Consider the following 21732-nt stretch of genomic DNA (forward strand, 5'->3'; position numbering starts at 1 on the left):
GGTCAAATGGTAAGTTAGGCATGCGGTCATGCACCAGCTCATAGCAGAACACTGGGCGAGACTTGTCGATAGACATGCTGTCCCACTTTGACCTTGGCTAAACTTGACGGTCATCGAAATGGAACCAAGAGGTTCGCTGCCTTGTAAGCTTAAACTTTTAGCTCCCAGTTGGAACCAGAAGAGCCAGCACACGACCACTTGCTGCCTTATGGGACCATTTCAACCAGTAGAAAACCGGAAGGCTTCAGGACCCCTGAGCTAAAACAACCCCACCCCCCCCCTCCCTTTATCGGTCCTTCCTCACTTTCAGACTGCACTTCTGCAATATACCCAGTTCCATCTTAACTACACGAAACTAAAAAAAGAATAAGATGTGATCATCGTGACTAGTGCGAGAGTGATTAATTAGTTTTGCAGCACATAGAACACACGCGCAGCTATTAATGCTCAGACGAGGAGATAAAATTGGTAAGGGTTTAGTCCGGATGTCACCATGCATTTGAGAGACATAGAGCAATAGTGATGGTGGCAGCTAGTGGAAAAAGATTTCCCTCGATCCTTATCTAATCGAATGTTCCAGTTACTTTTTTGCGATCTCTATCGTGGACTTACAAATTGACAAGAAACCATTAAACAGTATTCTCCAATTCCTAGTGTAGATCACCTCAAAAGAAATGGATCTCCCAGAGTGGTGTGGTGGAGAATTCGTGTTTTTTAGCTCGACGAGGTCTCTCAACAGCTAAGCAAAGTTATATTAGGCTGGGAACCCCGTCTCGTCATTCTGTTTTCTTTTTCTTTTCATACCTGTTCATCGAAGTTCCGATATTGTGGCTCCCTATATGAAGCAAGTTAGAACAAATGCCCTCCCCTCCCCCTCTTTACCCTCAGATACGAGGCCCTGGGCAGCAGGCTCCTTAGCTCCTGTTACGTCCTCCAGTTCCCGCGCGATGCCTTCAGCTTTCTACGCTGACAAACTATATTTCAAGATGCATTTTTGTGCACAACTTCGGTTTGACCCCATCAACAATAAAATTCTGCTCGAGTTGCTGCAACGTCTGGATCTGGATAACATATCTGAAAACATATAATGCACCAAAATAGGTTCTTGTAAGCGTCTTGGCGACTTTTTAAATTGTTCCTCCTTTTTCTTTTTCCTAGCATTTGCCGTTTCTTAAATGAATTGTTTGAAGTCATGCAGTGAATTTTTCTTAAAATAAATCACTTCCGTCCTGAGCAGAAAACAACGCAGATTAAGGGTATGCTTGGGAATAGCGAATCGCTGAAAATTAAGTGGATGTGGCAATCAAAATGGAGGCGCTACACGGAGCAGTATGCTGACTGGTGCGTCGCTCAGAGCATATTGAAATTACCGTTCGCTTGTTCGGGCTCAGATTTCACATACAGATGACATTTAGCGATAATTGTCTTTCGTATCTCGTTTGGATGGGGTATTTGCGTGATGCGGTCAGAAATATTTTTTAATTCCTCAGTATTAGATGCAATGGCGGTCCAAAACAGCGAACTTTCGCAGCAACGTTATCAAGGGGGTTATACAATGTAAAAGGGGCTTTAATACAATGGTACTGGCAGCGCCATCTTATATCTCTCCGACTAACGAGCTTTGAGCGAAGGAAGTTAAAACAACGCAATATCAGTATTTCCAATAGGCACCAGATGACGCACCTTGTGCTATATTTCGCTCCATTTTCGCTCATCGCTCAGAGCTGCGAGCAGCAGACGACAAGCAATGCTTTTTGTTCTTTTGGGCACGTGACCACAACATCCTGTTTTATTGTAACGTCACTTCCGTCGCGCGGGCAGCAGCAGCGCGGCGCGGTGCGGCGGCGGCAAAGGACCGGAGCCAAGGAAGGAGCTACCGGAGCAGTGGTCTGGCTGTTTTGGAGTCTCAGGTGTGCCGCGGTGTGAGTGTGACTCCGTGATTTCCTGAGGTAAGCTAGTCTGATTTCGTTTTGCACTTATTAGGTCTCGTGATATCGATCGTGTGCACACATACTTGCTTCGCGTCCCTCCCCTAGCATTAAACAGTGGTACGGAAATGCCGTGATGCGTCGTTCAAAAAACAGGTTTCTCTCTCCGTAGCTCTTTCGAACGTCGCTTTGCCAGTGTTCAGGGCGGGGCGCGCGCTGCTTGCCATGTCGTTGAGGCGTCGCTTCAGGTCCGCAGCGGACGTTAAAACGTCCGAAGTAAAAACGCTACTGTGAATTGTCTTGCAGTTGTTCCTATGTTCGGACAGGCGATGCATGCAGCGCATTGGCCCGGATGCTTTGGCCGTCCAACTTTGTTCGGAGTAGGCCATGCGTGTGATCGCCACCACACCTGGCGTCCGGCGATCGCATCGGCCCGTGGCTAATCACCTGCCATGTAACGAGACTGGGTGCCTGCATGCATTCTGAATGAGGTTACGAAGTGCACGCCGCGCGGTCGGAGGGCAACACCGCAACTTTGAGTGTTCTGCAAGCGATGCGATCGTTGCGCTCTCCGGGCGATTCTTTCCGCGCACCTTTCGGTCGCTGCATGCAAGCACTTCGGTGAGCCGAAATCAAGCCGGCCGCTTCTAGCTTGTCCGCGTATGCATTTTGCAGTGGCCGGTCACTGCTATCTAACTTATGAGATCCCAATTAAAACAAAACAAACACTAGATTACAATCGGTACCTGTTGGTATCACTTGGTTAGAATTTGCACAGGTCTAGCTGCCATTTTCGACTGGTTTCTTTCTCGTGACAGGCGGTGCAAAGAGGAACAACGGACTCATTTGGTCATTTCAATTGGCGCCATTTGATTTCATGTTGCATGCTTAATTTCGAATTTGTACATTTGGATTCAAGATTTCCGGCAGGACACCCAGCAGTTGAAAATTACTGGCCCAATTTTGATTTTTAGATTTCAATTAGAGTTTTCTCATACTGCATGCGAATTGAGGTTCAATATCGGGGGACTAAATTCAGTAGTGCTGCCACAGGCCCGTCGGCAACAGGGGAAAACTATCCTGTCATCCAAGTAACGGACACCTTAAATGCTTCAAGAAAACAACCCCATCTAGTTGTGTTCAGGTATGCAGTCAGAAGAGTTCAATTCAAGGCTTTTGAATTAGTTTTCAGTTTGAAACCAGTTACATTATTTGACCAATGTCAGTTCAGTGGGAAGGTTAAATTTGGAACTTCAACTTGTTTTTCTGTTTGCAGCTAAATATTTTTTCGTTAGAAAGTTTGGTATTAACTAGTATATTGTTAGAAGCAGTGGCCCAACTTCTGAATAAAGACCTCTCGCACCGTTGTCCAAATGACCCGGTCCTACAGTGGCTGCAGGGGCTATGCTTCTAATCTGATCTTTCCCTCTTCTTCCTGCTACTCCCGCCTTGTCTTGGAAGAATTCATTCTGTTTCTCTAAAGTTCCATTGGTAATTATAAAAACAACATTAGTTGTTCGATGTTCCTAGTAGTCACTGGCTTCCCATTGGGCTTTTCAGTTGGAAAATTTGTATTATTTGTTGGAAATAAATGAGAAGATCCAGCGAACTTCCAGTTGTAATGATTCAGCTTTAGCAGCCAACTTGAATGCTAAACAACATACTGTGATTATATGTTTGCAAACAAGGGGTTTACTGGTCAGAATTGGGGACATGTTGGCACCTTTTTTGGTCGCTCTGTTGCTGAACAGGCTGAGCAATAGTTTTTCTGGCTGCATCTGGGTAACTATTGCTGGCTAGTCGACCAGCATTTCAATCCAGCATGTGTTTTATTTTCATCAGAGAATGATTAGGTCTACTGTTCACATTACGTAAACTAAGTTAACTAATTCAGAAACTTCACAATTAAAATTCAAAGTTTTAATTGGTATCATTTGGAATGATGAATCTTAACTATTAATATCTCTTTCTTATGGACTGCTCGCTGGGTAGGGATTAAATGAAATAACTTCGCTCCAAATGCTACTGGCTATGCCTCGTAAATGGGATATAGTGAGATTGTCACTTGTCCGTTTGTTTGTAGTAAGGCACATAGGTTCCAGATTCAAATGAGTTTTTCAGACAAATGACAAGAATATTAGCACTGTTCTACTCTCAGCTCAGCTAAAATTTCAAAAAGCACTGAAGTACTCTTTCCAAGCTGGAATGCATGCGTGCCTTGTTTACACTACCACTTAGGTTCCCATGCAAATTTCGCTATAGAATGCGTCTTCCATAACGATGAATTCTGAAGAAAAATTATGCCAAGAAAGAAAAAGATGTATATATAGTGGCTTGCTTCCATGCATAGTAGTAGGGGCGGAAGTTGAAATTAGACACTTTTTGGGGGCTCTATATTCATTACCCTGGGTGCCATCGCACTTGAAATAATGTGCATCATCATGCATCTGCTGAACAGTGTATGACATGCTTTCGTGGCTTGATAACCTATTCCTGCTCTGCCTGCTCATATCCCATGCTCCCTCGACTTTGTTGGGTCTGTATAGGGCAAACTAGATTTCTTCATGGTTATTCATGCAATATGACAAATGGTAAGAGGCATCATCTTGGCAATTGAACACTGTAAAGCATAAAACTAGAAACAATAATTCGTAAGTCATCTGCACTTTTTGTCTCCCATAGCCCGAGTCACTTTGGTACGTTAAACCTAGAAACCAAACAAAACCATCCGCACTTTTTGCACTGCATTCACCTGGTGGCTCACACTAAAAATAAAAAAAAAAATAAACATCTGATGGTGGCAGTGGCCCCTTCATGGATCACTGCCTTGTCGTGGCGGAGGGGCTTGCGAAACTCGATGAAGTCGTGAGCTCTGCTGTGTAGGGCCACCCAAGATAGACAGGTCACGGCAGAGAGTTCTGACAAAATGTGATTCACTGGAGAAGGTAATGGCAACCCACTCCAGTATTTCCTGCCAAGAAAACCCTATGGCCAGTCACAATACCATTATCGATATGGCGCCGGAAGATGAGCCCCCCAGGTTGGAAGGCGTCCCACATGTTACTGGGGATGAACAAAGGGCGATTCCTAGTAGCTCCAGGACGAATGAAGCGGCTGGGCTAAAGCCAAAAGGACGCTCAGTTGTGGATGTGTCGGGAAGCGACCGGAAAGTCCGATGTTGCAAGGAAATATATCACATAGCAACATGGAATGTAAGATCTATGACGCAAGGTAAACTGGATATCGTCAAGCGAGAAATGGACAGATTGAACATTGATATCTTGGGTATCAGCGAGCTCAAGTGGACCGGAATGGGAGAATTTAACTCCGGCGACCATTATGTCTTTTATTGTGGGCACGAATCCAAGAGAAGGAATGGGGTCGCTCTCATAGTAAACAGAAGAATGGGCAAAGCAGTGCTAGGGTACAACCCCAAAAACGACCGAATGATTTCACTTCGGATCCAAGGTCACCCTTTCAACATAACAGTTATCCAAGTCTATGCACCGACCACTGCTGCTGAAGAAGCTGACGTTGAGAGATTTTATGCGGACCTACAATGCCTTTTAGACCGCACCCCATCATCAGACGTCGTTTTTCTCATAGGAGACTGGAATGCTAAGGTCGGGAGTGAAGAAATATCCGGAATTACAGGCAAGTTCGGTCTTGGTGAGCCAAATGAAGCTGGGCAGAGGCTAGTAGAGTTCTGTCAAGAAAACAACCTGACCATAGCGAATACTCATTTTCAACAGCACAAGAGGCGCCTGTACACATGGATTTCACCGGACGGTCTGTACAGGAATCAGATCGATTATATTATTTGCCGGCAGAGATGGAGAAGCGCTGTACAAGCAGTAAAAACAAGGCCTGGGGCCGATTGTGGCACCGATCATCAGCTTCTTGTTGCCAAAATTAAGCTTCGATTGAGGAAAACGCAGAAAACTAGAAGGCCTTTCAGGTATGATCTGGATCAGATTCCATTAGAATATGCTGTGGAAGTGAGGAATCGATTTCAAGAATTAGATCTAGAAGACAAAGAGCCCGAAGAGATGTGGACTGATGTTCGTGATATAATACAAGAAGTTGCTACTAAGGTAGTTCCAAAGCAAAAGAAATGCAAAAAAGCAAACTGGTTATCTGAAGAGGCTTTGCAAATAGCTGAGGAAAGGAGGATGGCAAAAGGTATGGGGGAAAGAGAAAGATACAAGGTTCTCAATGCGGATTTTCAGAAAATAGCAAGGAGAGATAAGAATGCCTTCCTGAACATACAGTGTCAAGCAGTTGAGGACAACAGCCAATTAAGAAACACAAGAGCTCTGTATAAGACAATCAAAGATATCAAAGGAAGCTTCTGTGCTAAGCTGGGCGTGATAAAGGACAAACGAGGCAAGGACCTCACTGAAGCCTCAGAGATAAAGAAGAGGTGGCAGGAATACACAGAAGAACTGTACAAGAAGGACCCGGATGTGCAATCCCAACATAGGACGGTTGTGATTACTGATCTCGAGCCGGGCATCCTGAAGAGTGAAGTTGAATGGGCCTTAGCCAGCCTTGCTAAGAACAAAGCAAGCGGAATTGATGGTATTCCAGCTGAGTTGCTTCAAAACCTCAACCACGACGCTGTTAACACACTGCATACATTATGTCAAAAGATTTGGACAACCCTGCAGTGGCCACAGGATTGGAGGAGGTCAGTTTACATCCCCATTCCAAAGAAAGGCAGTGCCAAAGATTGTTCCAACTACCGCACGATCGCGCTTATTTCGCATGCTAGCAAGGTGATGTTAAAAATCCTGCAAGGTAGGCTGCAGCAGTATGTGGATCGGGAGCTTCCGGACGTGCAAGCTGGGTTTCGCAAGGGCAGAGGAACTAGAGACCAAATTGCCAACCTTCGCTGGATCATGGAAAAAGCAAGAGAGTTCCAGAAACCCATTTACTTCTGCTTTATTGATTATGCGAAAGCGTTTGACTGCGTAGATCACAGCAGATTGTGGCAAGCTCTCCGAGAGATGGGAGTTCCAATTCACCTCATCTGTCTCCTCAGGAACCTGTATGAAGGGCAAGAGGCCACAGTCAGAACTGGGCATGGTCTTACTGATTGGTTTCCGATTGAGAAAGGGGTGAGGCAAGGCTGCATACTGTCGCCCTGCCTATTTAACCTATATGCAGAGTGCATCATGAGGAAGGCCGGTCTGGACGAGTCTTCAGCTGGAGTGAAGATTGCTGGAAAACGTATCAACAACCTTAGATATGCGGATGATACCACTTTAATGGCAGAAAGTGAAGTGGAACTCAAGAGACTTCTGATGCGCGTACAAGAAGAGAGTGAGAAGTTTGGGCTTAAACTGAACATTAAAAAGACGAAGATCATGGCGTCTTGCCCTATCAAGTCCTGGAGCATCAATGGACAAGAAGTGGAAGCTGAGACAGATTTTCTGTTCTTGGGCGCCAAGATTACCTCGGAAGGAGACTGCAGCCATGAAATTAGGAGACGCCTGCTTCTGGGAAAGAGAGCAATGGTTAGCCTTGACCGCCTAGTAAAGAGCAGAGACATTAGTCTGCCAACCAAGATCCGTATAACCCGTGCTATGGTCTTTCCAGTTGTGATGTATGGATGCGAGAGTTGGACTGTGAAAAAGGCTGACCGCCGAAGAATTGACGCGTTTGAATTGTGGTGCTGGCGAAGACTCTTAAGAGTTCCTTGGACTGCCAGAAGATCAAATCAGTCGATATTGTCGACCATAAACCCTGACTGCTCATTGGAGGGTCAAATTCTAAAGTTAAAGCTCAGCTACTTTGGTCATCTGATGAGAAGAGAGGAGTCGCTGGAGAAAGATTTGATGTTGGGAAAGGTTGAGGGTCGCCGGAGAAGGGGTAGGCAGCGAACGCGATGGTTAGATGGCATTCTCGAGGCATTGCAGATGAAGCTATGTGATGTTAAGAAGATAGTGAGAGACCGGAAAGCGTGGCGTGACATGGTCCATAGGGTCACGAAGAGTCGGACACGACTGAACGCCTGAACTGAACTGGTGGCAGTGGAGAGCGTTCCCATTACTGCCCTTTTAAAGAGACACGTGGGTGAAAAAAAAATTGAGATTTTATCCAAAACTCACATTTTTTTTTCAAGGTTTTTGCTTCATTTATTATATCCATGGCTTTAATAACAGTGCAGCTAGAAAGGTAGCGCAGGTAGAAGTCATGATTAACCAACTAGCCCAAGGAGCATCAATCTTTTATTATATCCAGCAATACTGGCATCAATAATAGACGTGACGCTACTAAAATGGCAATACAAACATGGCAAGTGACTGACAGATGAGCAGAATTGGGCCACTTTCACGATGCAACACATTTTATTAGCCATTTTTTTTTTTGCCTCTGTGGTGTTGCAGGGAGGTAGAGAGAGTACAGAGAGCCTCCTCGGTAAAGAAATTAGAAACTGGCATTTTTCATATCCTCAGAAGTTTGACTGCCAATTAATGTTTCTTTAAAATCAATTGCTAAGCATTTCTTTTCTTCGCTTGCCGTTTCCATTCAACGTCAGCGCTTGTGCATGACATTCTGGCATAATTGTTGTCATATTAACAATTTTTCATATAGATATGCATTACTATAGCCCCAATGCAGCTTGTTTATCGCAGCTCATTGTTGCAAATGAGATTCAAATTTGTTACAGTCATTGTGGTCCAATAAAAATTGGACTCTATAAAGAGTAATAATTCTTTGAAAGTTTTGATATTTTATATGTGATGCACTTTTTTATCCTGCTGCAGAAAAGGAATCATAGCAAAATAAGGCGGTTTTCAGGGCTACCTCTACTGATGGACAAAAGATAGGTGTACTAAAACACTCCTGTGCAGCATTTTAAAAGCATGACTTGCAAAAACTGGACCAATCAGGATAGGCAATAGATGAAAGTGGTTTGAAAAGAGAATGGCAGAAATCTCTAAGCTGCGAAATTTTGAGTCGTCCGGCACAAATATTCACAAAACATTTTTGTTCTGGAGTGCGTACCCTTTTACGTAAAAAAAATTAATGGGCGTGCATTTTCGCCTTGTCTATTGTCTGGGCTATGAGTTTTCATATTAGGACAGTGAAAATATCAAAAGAAAAATTTGTCCCCAGGGGCGGCACTATTCATAATTCGAGTTGCCCATATCCATATAAACAGAGGTTCTACTTTTGAGCTACGGCATGTCATTTTGGCAGACATTTAGAAGCTTGAACAGGTTAAAGACAGTAAATCTGTTGTTGTGAGGAAAGAATCATGAGCATGCCTCTAGCAGGGGCTAGTTGGCAGATCACACGGCCAAGCACTGACTGGTCAGTGGGTTTTAGGACATCACGAGACCACTGCATGGCCATGTTGGCAGGAGCTCCCAACTCCTGTTGCTGCTTCAAAATGGAAATCGAACCCCCCGGGGTCCTTGGATCCCTAGTGAGATGCGCAGCTCCTAGGGGATGCAGACACGTTTGTATGGCTTGGCTTCAAGGCGAGGCTTCATATCCGTGACAGGTGCTCTTTTGGTAGTATGAAACTGTATGCTAATGAGTATGTGTGAGGTTATAATAGAGGCAAAGATTAGGGGATTTGTGGTTAAACGAGTAGAAAAATGCATGTACACGAATGAGGATTCCCAAGGTGTGGGAGCCTCGTCATGCCCTTAAAAGCAAAGTTTAAGTGTCACCCCCCTGTATTTTATTCTTTGAAACTGTGGTCAGTGCTTTGTTGTGAAACTTTGGAGCACCCCACTTTGACTCGGGGGAGTGCGAGATCCGCACCTGTTGGCATGGCACTTGAGCAGACTTTGGGCCTGAGCAGTACCTGGTCTTATTCGACATTTTCTAGAACACTCACTGTGGTCATCACAAGGCTGTAAGCTGAGAGATCTCAGAAGAGGGGCCATTAGTTGTATCTGGACAAACAAACATATACACTCTGTTTAGCACAGTACTGACATTGTACCCAAATGTTGGGCAGGAAGAAAACTGTTGCAGTTGGTCAGAAGTGCTAAGTGAAAGGTAAATGAAAGTAGCTTTCAAGGTTATTGTGAAATAAGTGATGCTGTCGAGCCATTTCAGTGCCTAATGAGGTTATCAATATAAGCTGATGTGTTCATCAGTGCTGTCAATTTTCTCGTGGTCTTTCATTGGTTCCACCATATGTGTACAATAGTTTCACCTGGGTCCCTTCAAGTTGTTGTAAACGGTATTAATGCGCAAACAAAATTGAACAGGCTAGGAGACAATATTGGTTGTCTGCATATTGTGTTAAGTCTTGTACCTCTTTGGGTTTTTAACATTTCCTTTAGCTCGATTCTCATGCGTAATAGTGATACCTGTGTTCAAGAAATAAGATTGCATGCTCGCCTGCTTGACTTGGTTTTCACAGGAGAGTGCAATTTCCATTCAGTTGCCAAAATTGGAAAGCAGTATTGACATGGTTATACATAAGGCCTGGAATTTTTGCCTCACATTGAGAAACCCTACAATATGGCTAATTTATTTTCTTAAACTTGGTGATAACTGAAAAAAGTCAGTCTCTTGCAGGTGTATGCCCCAGTTTGTGTGTTATCGAGCACAAGTTACAGTCGGTTGTAGGGAGAAAATGAACGAAGTGGCAAGCCAGTAGCATGACGACACAGGGGGATTATGTTTTGTGGCACTGCCCAACCATCTTAGAAACTGTAATTGGAGATCACCTTTGTCTTCAGGTCTTCTGTTTGACATCTGTCATAATTGACGGTGCTTTGGATGGCATGTAAGCACACTGACACTGATCGTAACCATATCGTGCCCTCGCCAACTTGGTACTATGTTTAAGTGTGGCAGCCTAGACACTGCAGCGGGACTTCCGCCGCTACCGTTGTCATGCAGACTATGTGATCAGAGGCTTTCTGGGTCTGTCTGAATTTTGTCTGGAACCACTTTTTTTTTTCCAGTTCAAAACTTCGTTTGAAGCGAATAGCTTCACTAGGCTAGTCAACTCCGAGTCTCGCGTGTGCTCTGTCGTGAGAAAAGGTCACAGCTGCGCATGCGCAAACCACGTGATGTCACAGGAGAAGAAGAAGAAGAAGGAGGATCCACTGCGCTAGGTTTGCAAGCCGTTGGCGTGGCACCGTGACACCGTATGCCGGGAAAGAGAAGAACGACAGGAGACGAGGCGTCGGGTGCTGCTACTCAGGCCGAAGCCACTGCTGCACGGCGGAATGAAAACAAAAGGAGGTGGCGGGCTGAGGAAAGTGACGAACAGCATGCCGACTGATTGGAAAAGAGACATATGAGTGACGCAGCAAGACGGGCACGTTTACTGCTGAGAAGGACACTGGATGTGACAATGAGGTTAACCGTTTACGAAAAGTGGACCTTGACATTCGGGTGAGTGAGCTTGGCTACGCTACTCGTGAGTTTCAGCCACGCATCCCAGACAATCCATTTGAAAGTGTGTGTAGGGGGCCAACTACACCAAGGAACCACAAGCTAAGCCATGGCATCGCCGAACCTTTTTGCTTCTGATATCCAGGCTTAACCAAGTTAAGCCACCACCAGTTTCTTTTTTTTTCGGAAGCATTTAGTGCTTTGCTTGAATTGAGGACACTGAAGCGTGCATGCAGGCGCACATGCTTCTGCATTCAAAACAAGTCTTCATTGACGACATCAATGCTGGATTGCATTGAAGGCAACAGGCGTTGAAGAAGGCTTCTTGTTCACTCATCATCTCCAGAATTATTATGACTAGTCTGACTACAACAACTGGACAAAGGCCTATTAAGCCAGTCCTGTGCCAGTTGCGTCTATTTGGTCCCTTCAAACTTCCTAATCTCATCCTTCCACCTGGCTATCTGCTGCCCCTGTTACGCTTTCCTTCCCTTAGAATACAGTCTGTCACCATCAGAGACCATCAGTTAACTGGTCTTCGCATGGTGCGGGCTGATGCCCGATGATTTGTTCTTGATTTTACTAGGATGCCATCAACTCGCTTTTATACTGTCACACACTCTGCTCTCTTCCGATCTCTTAAAGGTATACTGAATAAAAAAATTGCCGCCAAGATTTCCAGCGCAGATGGTAGCTATCGCGTTGGGAGTGACCAACACAATCCACTTTATGAACAGAAATTAGCGGAAAGTAAGCATTTTAATGAATATTTCTCAAATCGCCACACCTAGCAGGCTCCCGTGTAAGCTCTGACAAAACCGTCACAACTACCCCCATTGTGGCCGGTCGCACCTGTTCATTTTTTCTTTCTCCCGTGGCACTCACAAAACGCAGGGATGGACTTTTTTTTTTTTTTTGCTGTTCTTGTTCTTGCATACAATTCATCGTTCCCTCCCAGCGCGCAAACAATTTTCCGCAATACGTGCCCTCCGTACACGCCAACCTCAACCTCCTTCATGTGCAGCATTGTGCACAGCGCGATGCAGGGGAACCGACACTGCGTGTAGCCGGTCAACCAACTTCAGGTGCGGGGGCGGCGGCGCCGGCGCCGTGACGTTGCTGAGGGTAGTTGTGATGTCACATCTGCCAGCTCGCAGTTGGGAGTGCGCTGCCTCTGACCCGGCGGCCACTCAGAAAACATCAAAAATACAGCCATCCCGCTCATAACTAACCCGAATTGTGTGTCTGTACTAGTGTAATCGTGTCTTAAGAATGCAATTGTGGTACTTTCTCAATATTCTTGGATATTTGTTCAGTATACCTTTAATGGCGCACACATTTTAGTTTCAAGCCTTTTCATTAGTGTGCATGACAAGGTAAATAAACAGAGCTGTCAATACTCGACAATTTGTTGTAATGAGAAGCTCAGTGCAGTGTCATTTACAGGTTTATGTAAAATTCCTGTTTCGGGTAATTTAGACACACTTTACTTATTCACAGAAAGCACTGTTGTGACCAGCTTAAATTTTTTAAAATTTTTGCATGCGCACAGTTTCTCCCCTTATACTTGTCGCCAGGCGCATGTGATTATAACATGTTTTCCGTCTACTGTAGCACATGGTGTTCACTCGGTTGATTTTTTCTTTTCCTGAGTACCAGTTAACTTGTACATGTTCCAAGCTTCATCTTGTCAGGTTTGTTGTCATTTTTTTTACTTTCATTTTAACACTACTAATGGCTCTCATTACTTGATTTCATTGATTTATTAGGCCTGACTGTGCTAATAAACAAAAATACCTCCCCCCCCCCCCCCCCCCACACACACACACTCACACGCACACCAAAATTGGTCCCTCCCTGTTTGGATGCCCCGAAAATTTGTCCCAGCATAACAAAAAGTACCTTCTCATTATTTGCAACCATTTATCAGCACACTGAGTTCCTGGCTGTTAAGGCAGTGTCATTTTCAGGTACCTGAATAAATGCACCATACACAGCAACAACACATGAAGAACTTGAATGCTTTTTGAAGGAATGAATGAACTTGAATGAATTTTGTGCATGCCTTGAGTGATAGCAGGGTGGAAGCGCTACTCTATTTGCTTCATTCTGCTCCAAACCACTTTACCTGCTCCATCCTGCTCCAAACACCCTTCCGCCTCGACATTTTGCCATCAAATTTTGCAGAGCACGAGTCTATCACGCATAGTAGACTGTTATCAATGTTTCCTACAAGAAATGTGATCTGACCAACTTGACGTTTGCAAGTAAATTTAAAGCGAGACACAAGCAGTGAAGCATTAAAGGGAATTGTGAAAAAAAGAAATGTTCTATGCACATGACATAGCAACTCCTCCCAGCCTTTCAAATCATCGGTGGTGAGAGAAATGAGAGTAGCAAGGAAAGCAGGCACCAAAAATTTGATTGGGAAACTTGTCTGGCTACAAAGAGTAGCACAAATGGTTGTAATGCTTTTGCTGTGAAATTAAGCAGCTAGGTACCTCACTATAGAGCCTCTTTGCCAATAACAAATGCTTCAAGCAAAATGGATTCTTGATGCGTTATGCGGTGACGTCATGAAGGTCTTAATCACTGGAAATGTTCTCAAGCGTTTTGGTAACCCACAGGGCCTATTGCCAACATTTTGAAATTGAGGAAGCCCAAATGTAGCTTAAGGGATAATGTGGAGAGTGACTGGCAGGAGACAGTGAAATAGAGAAGGTGAAGGAAGAATAAAGCTGTCCCTTCGGTGCTGCCTATCCTACCTGAAGGCACTCTATTGACCACGGCCCAGAAATTTGTAAGCACAGGAATAGGAAAAGAAAGGATATGCACAAGGTAGCAGAAATGTGCTGCTCATTGATGTGAACTCCATATCAGTTTTGGTGCTGGAGTGCGTCAAAGTGGTGGGCTCCACCTTTGATTCTATCACTCCAAAATAGTTGCAAGCTTTTAGTCAAACTTTATGTCCTCTCGTGTAACGTACAAGCAAGCATTCCATTTGCTGCTTGTCCGTTCTAAATTGTTGCTCTTGTCATCTGGTGTTATCTGTAATCTATGCATATTTCGGCTGTCCTGTCTCGTTTTCGATGCTTTTAATAATAAGAAATCCAAGTGTATTATTATGTATGTCAGGAATAGGAAATTTCAGTTATTGGAGGCATTTGATCCCTAAAACCTGCTCCAAAACATAACTAGCTAGCATGATGCAAAACCCTCATTTTACTGCTCCAAAGCAGCTCCAAAACGGCGTTATTACTGCTCCCTTAGCTGCTCCAAAATTTTCCAGCCTGCTTCCACCTCTGTGATAGAAATAGGGGCTGCACACTGTCGCCACATTGGTGGAATGTTGAAAATGACCGTACAGGCCTCGCAATTTTCATTTTCCAAGCAAGATCTGCCTGTGATGTGACAAGCGCAATTGTTCCCTGTAACTGCTTATCCCGGCACGGACACTGGGACTGAGAGTATTGTAGACGGCCACAGCGCTGACCGTCAATCCTTGTGTTTGTGTACTGTTGAAGCCAGCAAAAATGAAATGTGTACTAGTCCCCTTATAAGAATCTTTGGAGGTGCGATGTCACAAAAGGAATGGTGACGCAGGAGCGAGGATGGAGAAGTCGGCGAGCGGCCAGGTGTATCGGTACCCGCCGGCCTCGGGCCTGCTGCTGGGTGCAGGCCTGGTGGCGTACCTGGCCACCCTGCTGCTGCTGGTGAGCTTTGCCAGCCCCTACTGGCTGGAGAGCTACGAGGAGGCCCACCTAGAGTTTGTGCGGCTGGGCCTGTGGGACGTGTGCTTCCGCAACTACCGCCACCCATCCTACCAGTACGACGAGACCTTCGATGGCTGCCACTGGATCCACTCGTACACCTACCAGAACATCCGCGACTGGCTCCTACCCGGTCAGTTCTTTCGTGCTGCTGCCAGGGCTCCCGCTGTGGTCAGTGGTAGTGATGACCATGCTGTGCTGTGCAGGCTGGCTGATGTTTGTGCAGAGCATGATGACGCTGGCGCTCATGTTTGCCCTGGCCGCCCTGGTGCTGCTGAGCGTGGTGCTGATGCGATACATGCTACGATACGAGATCATCTTCCTGCTGGGAGCATTCATCCTCGAAGCCATCACTGGTACTTGCTTCTTGCTCCTTGCTTTCTCAGCAGGCGACATTTATTGGTTGAATGTTTCACACACACGTGAATGTATTGTGCAAGGATGGAGACTAAGCAAGTTAATAAAATGTGAGGCACATAAGCCTAGTCTTGAGAGTGTATTTAGGGAGTGCATTTCTTCTTCTTACGAAGTTGAGCATCTGCACTAAGTATGTGTATGCACCACTCACTGCATTGCTTGCACTGCCAAAGGGTGACGATGCATTAAGTTCTGTAGACAGTGGCGCCATGTAGTGACAATAAAGCAAAATGCATCTGTACTGGTTAAAGGAAACATATTTTTTGTTTTTGCAATTATAGGTAATGGTGGTTAAGTTGCCAGTATTTGTTTCAAAGAAGAAAAAAGGTATGAAAATTGTAGAAGTTAGCACAACAGCTTTGCTAGGTGTTGTTGCAATGGCGATAAGTTACGCTGCATATATATAGTTAGGCCCACTGGCTTGAAGACCTCCAAATTATCTGGAAGACCAATCCTGGTTGTCACCTATACTTTGTTGTATAGGGGAGAGTATGCGAAATAAGACATTATTTATGGTGAGTTGTTGCATTGGATGTAATGGCGACATGTCCGTGACATGAAATGGGCTAGCAGTGTACTGTCTTGCTGTGAACACGATGTGTAACATGTCCATAGCGTGCATATGTTGGCGGACGGTGTGGGTATGCATGCAAGATGTGTCTAGGTATGTAGCGTTCTCTGCGTGCAGATTTGCTGCAGCCTCCCTGCGTATGCCCAACTAAATTTGTCTATCAAATCGCCAGCCTGCTTCCACGTGCATGCGTCACACAAAAACAGCTGTTGCTTCCAACCAAGGCAGCGTGCACCAGCTTGCTTGGAAGACGATTGCAGGTGTTTACATGCAGATGTGGAGAGCCGCTGGATGGAGGGCAGCATTAGCATTGATGTTTCTTTGCTGCTTGTTTTGCACGACTTTTTTTCTTCGCTAGTATGTACATGTTTGTGCTGTCAGTGTGGCCTAAATCATTAAAAGACACGCTTGTAGGGATTGGGGCAATTTTCAATACACTCAGTCTTCACCTATGCTTTGGCGCAATGCCCATCGATCACTGAAAACATCGGTCTGGTGATAGTGTCGACCTGTGTTGGTATTTTCTTGAGCTTATTAGAAATATTGGGACCTATACGCATGTAATATCTTGCAGCATTCTTTAGGATAGATAGAGCAACACTTTTGCTAGGTATTTACTTACATTCCCAAAGTGAGTTGCGAAGCCCTGTTTTCTGGTCCATTATTTTCAATGCGCATGGTAAAAGTAAAGCTAGCTACTAGACGTTTTCACTTTGTGTTAGGAGAATCGTTACACATATAGTAGAAACCCTCTATAGCGAATACAATTAGACCAGCAGGAATCTTTATATCAGTGCCTTTAAGGTGTCAGTTGTGGGTGACAACATGGCTCTGAGAGTGCTGCCAGTAATTGGCTACTTACTAAACATATACTAGTGCTGTTTTGTAAAAGAAAACATGATCTTTGTGTGATAATTGCATATTTTTGTTTGCCACATTTTATGCTACTGCATGTTTAATGTCAGCTGTGCCTTGTGGAAGTGTCGCATTTGCTTGAATCTAACATGGTTGTGGATACGATGCGAGTTCGGATTCTAGGCTCTGCGGTTTCATACCAAAGCTTAGCATGGACACTGCATTATCTTCAGCGGTCCCAGTTTCATTTAACAGGCAATATTTAAAGAAAAATACAATAAAATCGAGCACGGTATTACCGTCCTCTCAGTGTCGTCATGTCCCCTCTTCTCCACACCCTCTGCCTTGTGATTGATGCTGCATAGTGTTGCTATCATTTGTCCTTTTCATCGCTACGCCTCAACGCATTTTTGCTGCCTTTCCTTTCCCGGTGGCTTCCCTTTCCGTATCGCCTTCTTTTTATGTTCGAAGCCAGCTCTAATTTTGTTTTCATGCAATCATCGGTATCTGCTTTTCTTCGAACGTTTGCACTATGATCCTAGACTGTGTGCTTGCCACGTGTCATCATGTCGCGGGGTGTATGTCACCACAGTCGTGTCTTCTTTACTATGACCTTTTTTATTTTTATTAAAAATGCCTTTGCTAAAAATGAAAAAAAAAAAGCACACTTGTTTGTTGAAGGCAAAATGGGACTGCAGATTCACTTTATTATACCTGGATATACCGTGGCGGGTGTCTGTCGTCATGTACATTTGTCCACTACAGTCTACCTCCAAAGTTCGAGTTCTTACGCTATAAAATCGGGAGTATTATAAAATATATCACATTGCTATACATGTGCAGGTTCTAAAGTAGCGAGGAGTGGGCTGAAGGCCTTATCTTTATGGCTACACGTACATGTGCTCGGGGATACTGATTGATGTGGCGTTTCTCCTCCTCTTATTTTCTCGGTGTGTGCCCAGCGCTGCCGGTGTTCCTGTCAGTGGCGGTGTTTGGAGGCATGTGCTTTGAGCGCTCTTGGCTGCAGTACCCCAAATACAACCACCTGTCCTGGGCCTACGCGCTGGCCGTGGTGGCCTTCTTCTTCCACACGCTGGCTGCCGTCATGCTGCTTGGAGAGACCTTCAAGGCCCGTGAGCGCCGTCGCCGCGCCAACAACCTCATCTACAACATGCAACCCAGGTCCTGAGCTGATGCTTGCTCACATGACTGGGGTGGGCGCATGTCCACACAGCCACTGCTTTTTGGCGTTTATACTTTGACTTGTGGTGTATTCTCCGTGGTGGTCCAGAGCATCTTTCGAAATCCACCTCCGTGTCAGGAAATCAAGTACACTTTTGGAGCAAGACGAGGTGATCCATGATTGGAATTCTTGATTGGAATGCAGGTGGTGCTTTGAAGCACATGTTTTATTAGTGGTGCAAGAAAACATACTCTGGGCCACCATTGGGAATATGCTATCAGGGCATGCATGCCGGGAACATGACTGCTGATGCCCAAACTCCAGAGTCTGGAGGCCGCAGAGTAGTGTAGCTTCTCTTTCATTCTTCTTCTTTTACGTTCTGTCTTGCTTTTGTTTTGCTGGTCGTGTACACTTTCTCGCATGCAGAGTTAGCATTCAGTTGCGGGTGGGTGCCCGTGTTGTCTTTTTTCATTCCATGGGCGTCCCTACCATGAGCACATTTAGGCAGCAGCATGCAGGCGTAAAGAAGTTGGGATATACTTTTCAGTGTGGGAAAAAAAAGAAAAAGGGGCCGGCCTTGTCACTTGCAACCACTTGCACGCATCCATTACAACAGTTATTTGAGACCGCCCATGGTCACATTATTCAAGAGAACTTAGCATTGATGCATCTGCGTTTCTCTGTTGTAGTGGGCGCCACTCGCGTTACATTAAGCCATTACATAGGTACCAGTATGTTTGGTAGCACTTTCATTCAGCTGTAACTGCCATTGCATAGAAGTGTTTAAGTCGACCAGACGTTTAAGCACTGCCTATTTTTGCACTTTGTAGTTGCCGCTTCACTGCCAAAAGCACTGTGGGGAGCATGTCAGTAACCGCTGACAAAAAAAAAAAAAGAAGAATCAGTGGATGCCATGAGCAGTGCAGCTGGGTTCATCAACATTGCAGTGTAGCACTGGGGGCCGGGCGGCTAATATTTGCGCACAGTTACTTCAGTCTTGAAATAAATTTAAGAGTCAAATGCGAAGAACTTGAAAAAGTGTCCAAGACAGTTGTGTACAGATAGTTTCATGAGAAAGACCTTTCCACAGTGAATGCACTGCCACTTTTTTAGCATTTTGTCATGACGACCGCCAAAGCTGCGGGCCAACTACCTATTGTTGTACAGCTGTTATGCCTGTGTCTTACTGCCTTGAGAACAGCCCCTGTTTGGAAATGCCAAGCAAAGGTGTTCTCTTCATTCAGAGAGAACAAATTTGTGATAACCTATCGTTTGAAAGAATGTACAGCTTTGTACAGTAGTACTGCAGTGAACTGTTAGCGACTCTATCTTCTAGCACTGTAGTAAATTTAAACAACTATATCTGCCCAACTGTTTTATCTCCCTGCACGTGATTATATAGTCGGGCCACACCCTTGTAGAAAGGAGAGCTGTGGGTAGGAACCTTTTTTTAGAAGTTGAGGTCAAACTTGCTGGTCCATTGTGACAATGGAAAAATGGCATTCATTTAATCCTTCATTTAATTAATTCAATCCTTATTCACTATTGTCTATTTTTAATGAGCTTCTCGTTACCTGCATAGGTGTCTACAATAGCACGCAGGCATCATGTGTGTTGGAGCTGAGCAAGTCGCACTAACATGTAAATGTGAGGAAACTTCCTGTAACTTGTCATGTGGACCATTTAAAGGAATTTTGCCAACGCAGAGCAGTTAGTGTTAAGTTAAAACCTGAGTGCAGCAATAGGTGTGCATTAGCTTCCACTTTTCCCAGCGAGATGAGTGAGGGAGAAATCACATCACTGGTGTCATGAGATGTGAACAGGAGTGTTGGCTCTTAATAAAGAGGTGAACACAAAGTCTGCACATGGGTCAGTTAGCGTCTTCCTGCATGCACGCATTTCCAAACGCTTTGCATAGTGATGCAGGTTGGTTTGTGGCACAATTTATGGTTCATCATGTCGAAAGGCCTTGCGTCTCCTTTGTTGTTTAATCACGGGTCATGTGTCATCATTACAACGTCAACTTAAGTAATGGCACGCCGAGCATGTTTGTTCTTTTATATTGTGTGAGTACTTGGTGAATAACTGCAGAAGGGGGTTGAGGGAAGGGGGGCGGGGGGGGGGGGGGGGGTGAAGAGGCACAGACGTCTGTGAGAAGAATTCGTACAGGTGAGAAAACTGTATCGGTCGCGTTGAAATATGTTGCTTCCACACTCACTTTCACTATTTCCAATAGTGCAGGTCTCTACTAATTCATGAGCAAGCCTACCTCCTTTGGAATTATGGAACTTGCGCGTGCAATGGTGCATCACTTATTAAGCTTTGGGATGAAAAAGTCTTAAGAGATTAGCTTGTAAACTTTCCATTCCACGTGTGACACACATCCATCACCTTTATATGCTTTCTTCTCGCACGTGTCCATTCTCTTTTATTCACAGCTGTGCAGTTGCCCATAATTCTTCTAAATAAACAGTTGCGAGTAGCACATGTCCCCGTGTTCCTTGTTGGTGTAATGTGGTTTAGTGCATCATCTTCTTACAGCTAGAGAAGGTGAACGAAGAGCTTGTTTGCGAGGTTATCTTTGATAAACCACAGCAGTAAGTAGGTCACCATTCTTTCATAGTGCCTATTAGTTCTGGTGTACATACTGCAAATGAGGTTGAGCAGTTATTTAACTGCTCTGTCAAGATGCAGAGCGCTTATTATCCACACTAGATCAGTCAGTCAATTTTGTTTCGCTCTATTACCTACAGGTGCATGGCACATGGGCAAGATTGTGGGATAATGCATGCTGTGCGAGCTGTTACTTAGTTTTTCTGCACCATTATTGCCTTCCAGTTTAATTGCAAGGGACACACACATTTATGGGAGAAAAGAAGATTAAAAAAATTTGACAGCCAGTTTAGTGCGTGCTTAGGCCGTATCTGAATTAACTAGCACTTTGATTTGCACTTCACTTTCCAGTCTTACATGCTCATTAGCATAAAGTCGTAGCATGAAGGATTACCTGACGTAAATATTAAAGCCCCGCTTTAACCAGTTCATATGAATGTGCCTGTGTGGCTTAGGTGTAAATATATGAATATACATATGGGCACTTCTATAAAGACGAACAAATTTTACAGTCTTCGCTTTATATTTGTTGTAATGGGAGTCTACTTAAAATCAAAGCATGCCTGTTTTGTGCCCCTTTGTATTTCAATATCAGCTGCATAATTTGTTTTTGTTTTTTTGATGTCGTTTCATCAAGACAGTCAAGAAGTTCTTGAAATGCTAACGTAGCATAAAAACCTCACTAAAGCCATCTTTAAATATATTCGAGGTCTCCTTATTGGTGAGTGATGGCCCAGTAATAATTAAATGTGACTGGCCTTTGTGTAAGAAACATGCTTCCATCATCTCTTACACCATATGGTCACCCATCTGTTCTGGCGTGTTTCGGTGCTTGACATCTGGTTTGCCCAGTGTACATAGTGTCATATTCAAGGGAATGGATTAGCTTGTGCATGACTACACCACAGGCATAAAAAATTTTCATGAAGAGAAAAGGGGCTATGTCATAAAGATTTAACCACAAACAAGAAACTTTCGTTTAAGACCAGTGTCTCTTCAAATGTAATCAAGTACAAG

General features: G+C 44.5%; 2 protein-coding genes across 3 annotated transcripts in view; one reads left to right on the top strand and one right to left on the bottom strand.

Moving 5' to 3' along the window:
• Window positions 1–21732, bottom strand: part of LOC146192606 (uncharacterized) — a 377072-nt gene that overhangs the window by 246853 nt on the left and 108487 nt on the right. The window lies entirely within an intron of this gene.
• LOC146192609 (uncharacterized) overlaps window positions 1815–21732 on the top strand; it is a 30372-nt gene continuing 10454 nt past the window's right edge. For both annotated transcript variants that reach the window (XM_084602498.1, XM_084602499.1), the window contains exons 1-4: window positions 1815–1949; window positions 14910–15209; window positions 15283–15432; window positions 17882–18101. In XM_084602498.1, the coding sequence (XP_084458624.1) occupies window positions 14918–15209; window positions 15283–15432; window positions 17882–18101 (662 nt within the window). In that variant the 5' untranslated portion in view covers window positions 1815–1949; window positions 14910–14917. The remainder of the gene's footprint in view (window positions 1950–14909; window positions 15210–15282; window positions 15433–17881; window positions 18102–21732) is intronic.

The sequence above is a fragment of the Amblyomma maculatum genome, chromosome 4 (assembly GCF_055883805.1).
Source record: "Amblyomma maculatum isolate TAMU_Amacu chromosome 4, ASM5588380v1, whole genome shotgun sequence".
In the NCBI taxonomy this organism is placed as follows: domain Eukaryota; kingdom Metazoa; phylum Arthropoda; class Arachnida; order Ixodida; family Ixodidae; genus Amblyomma; species Amblyomma maculatum.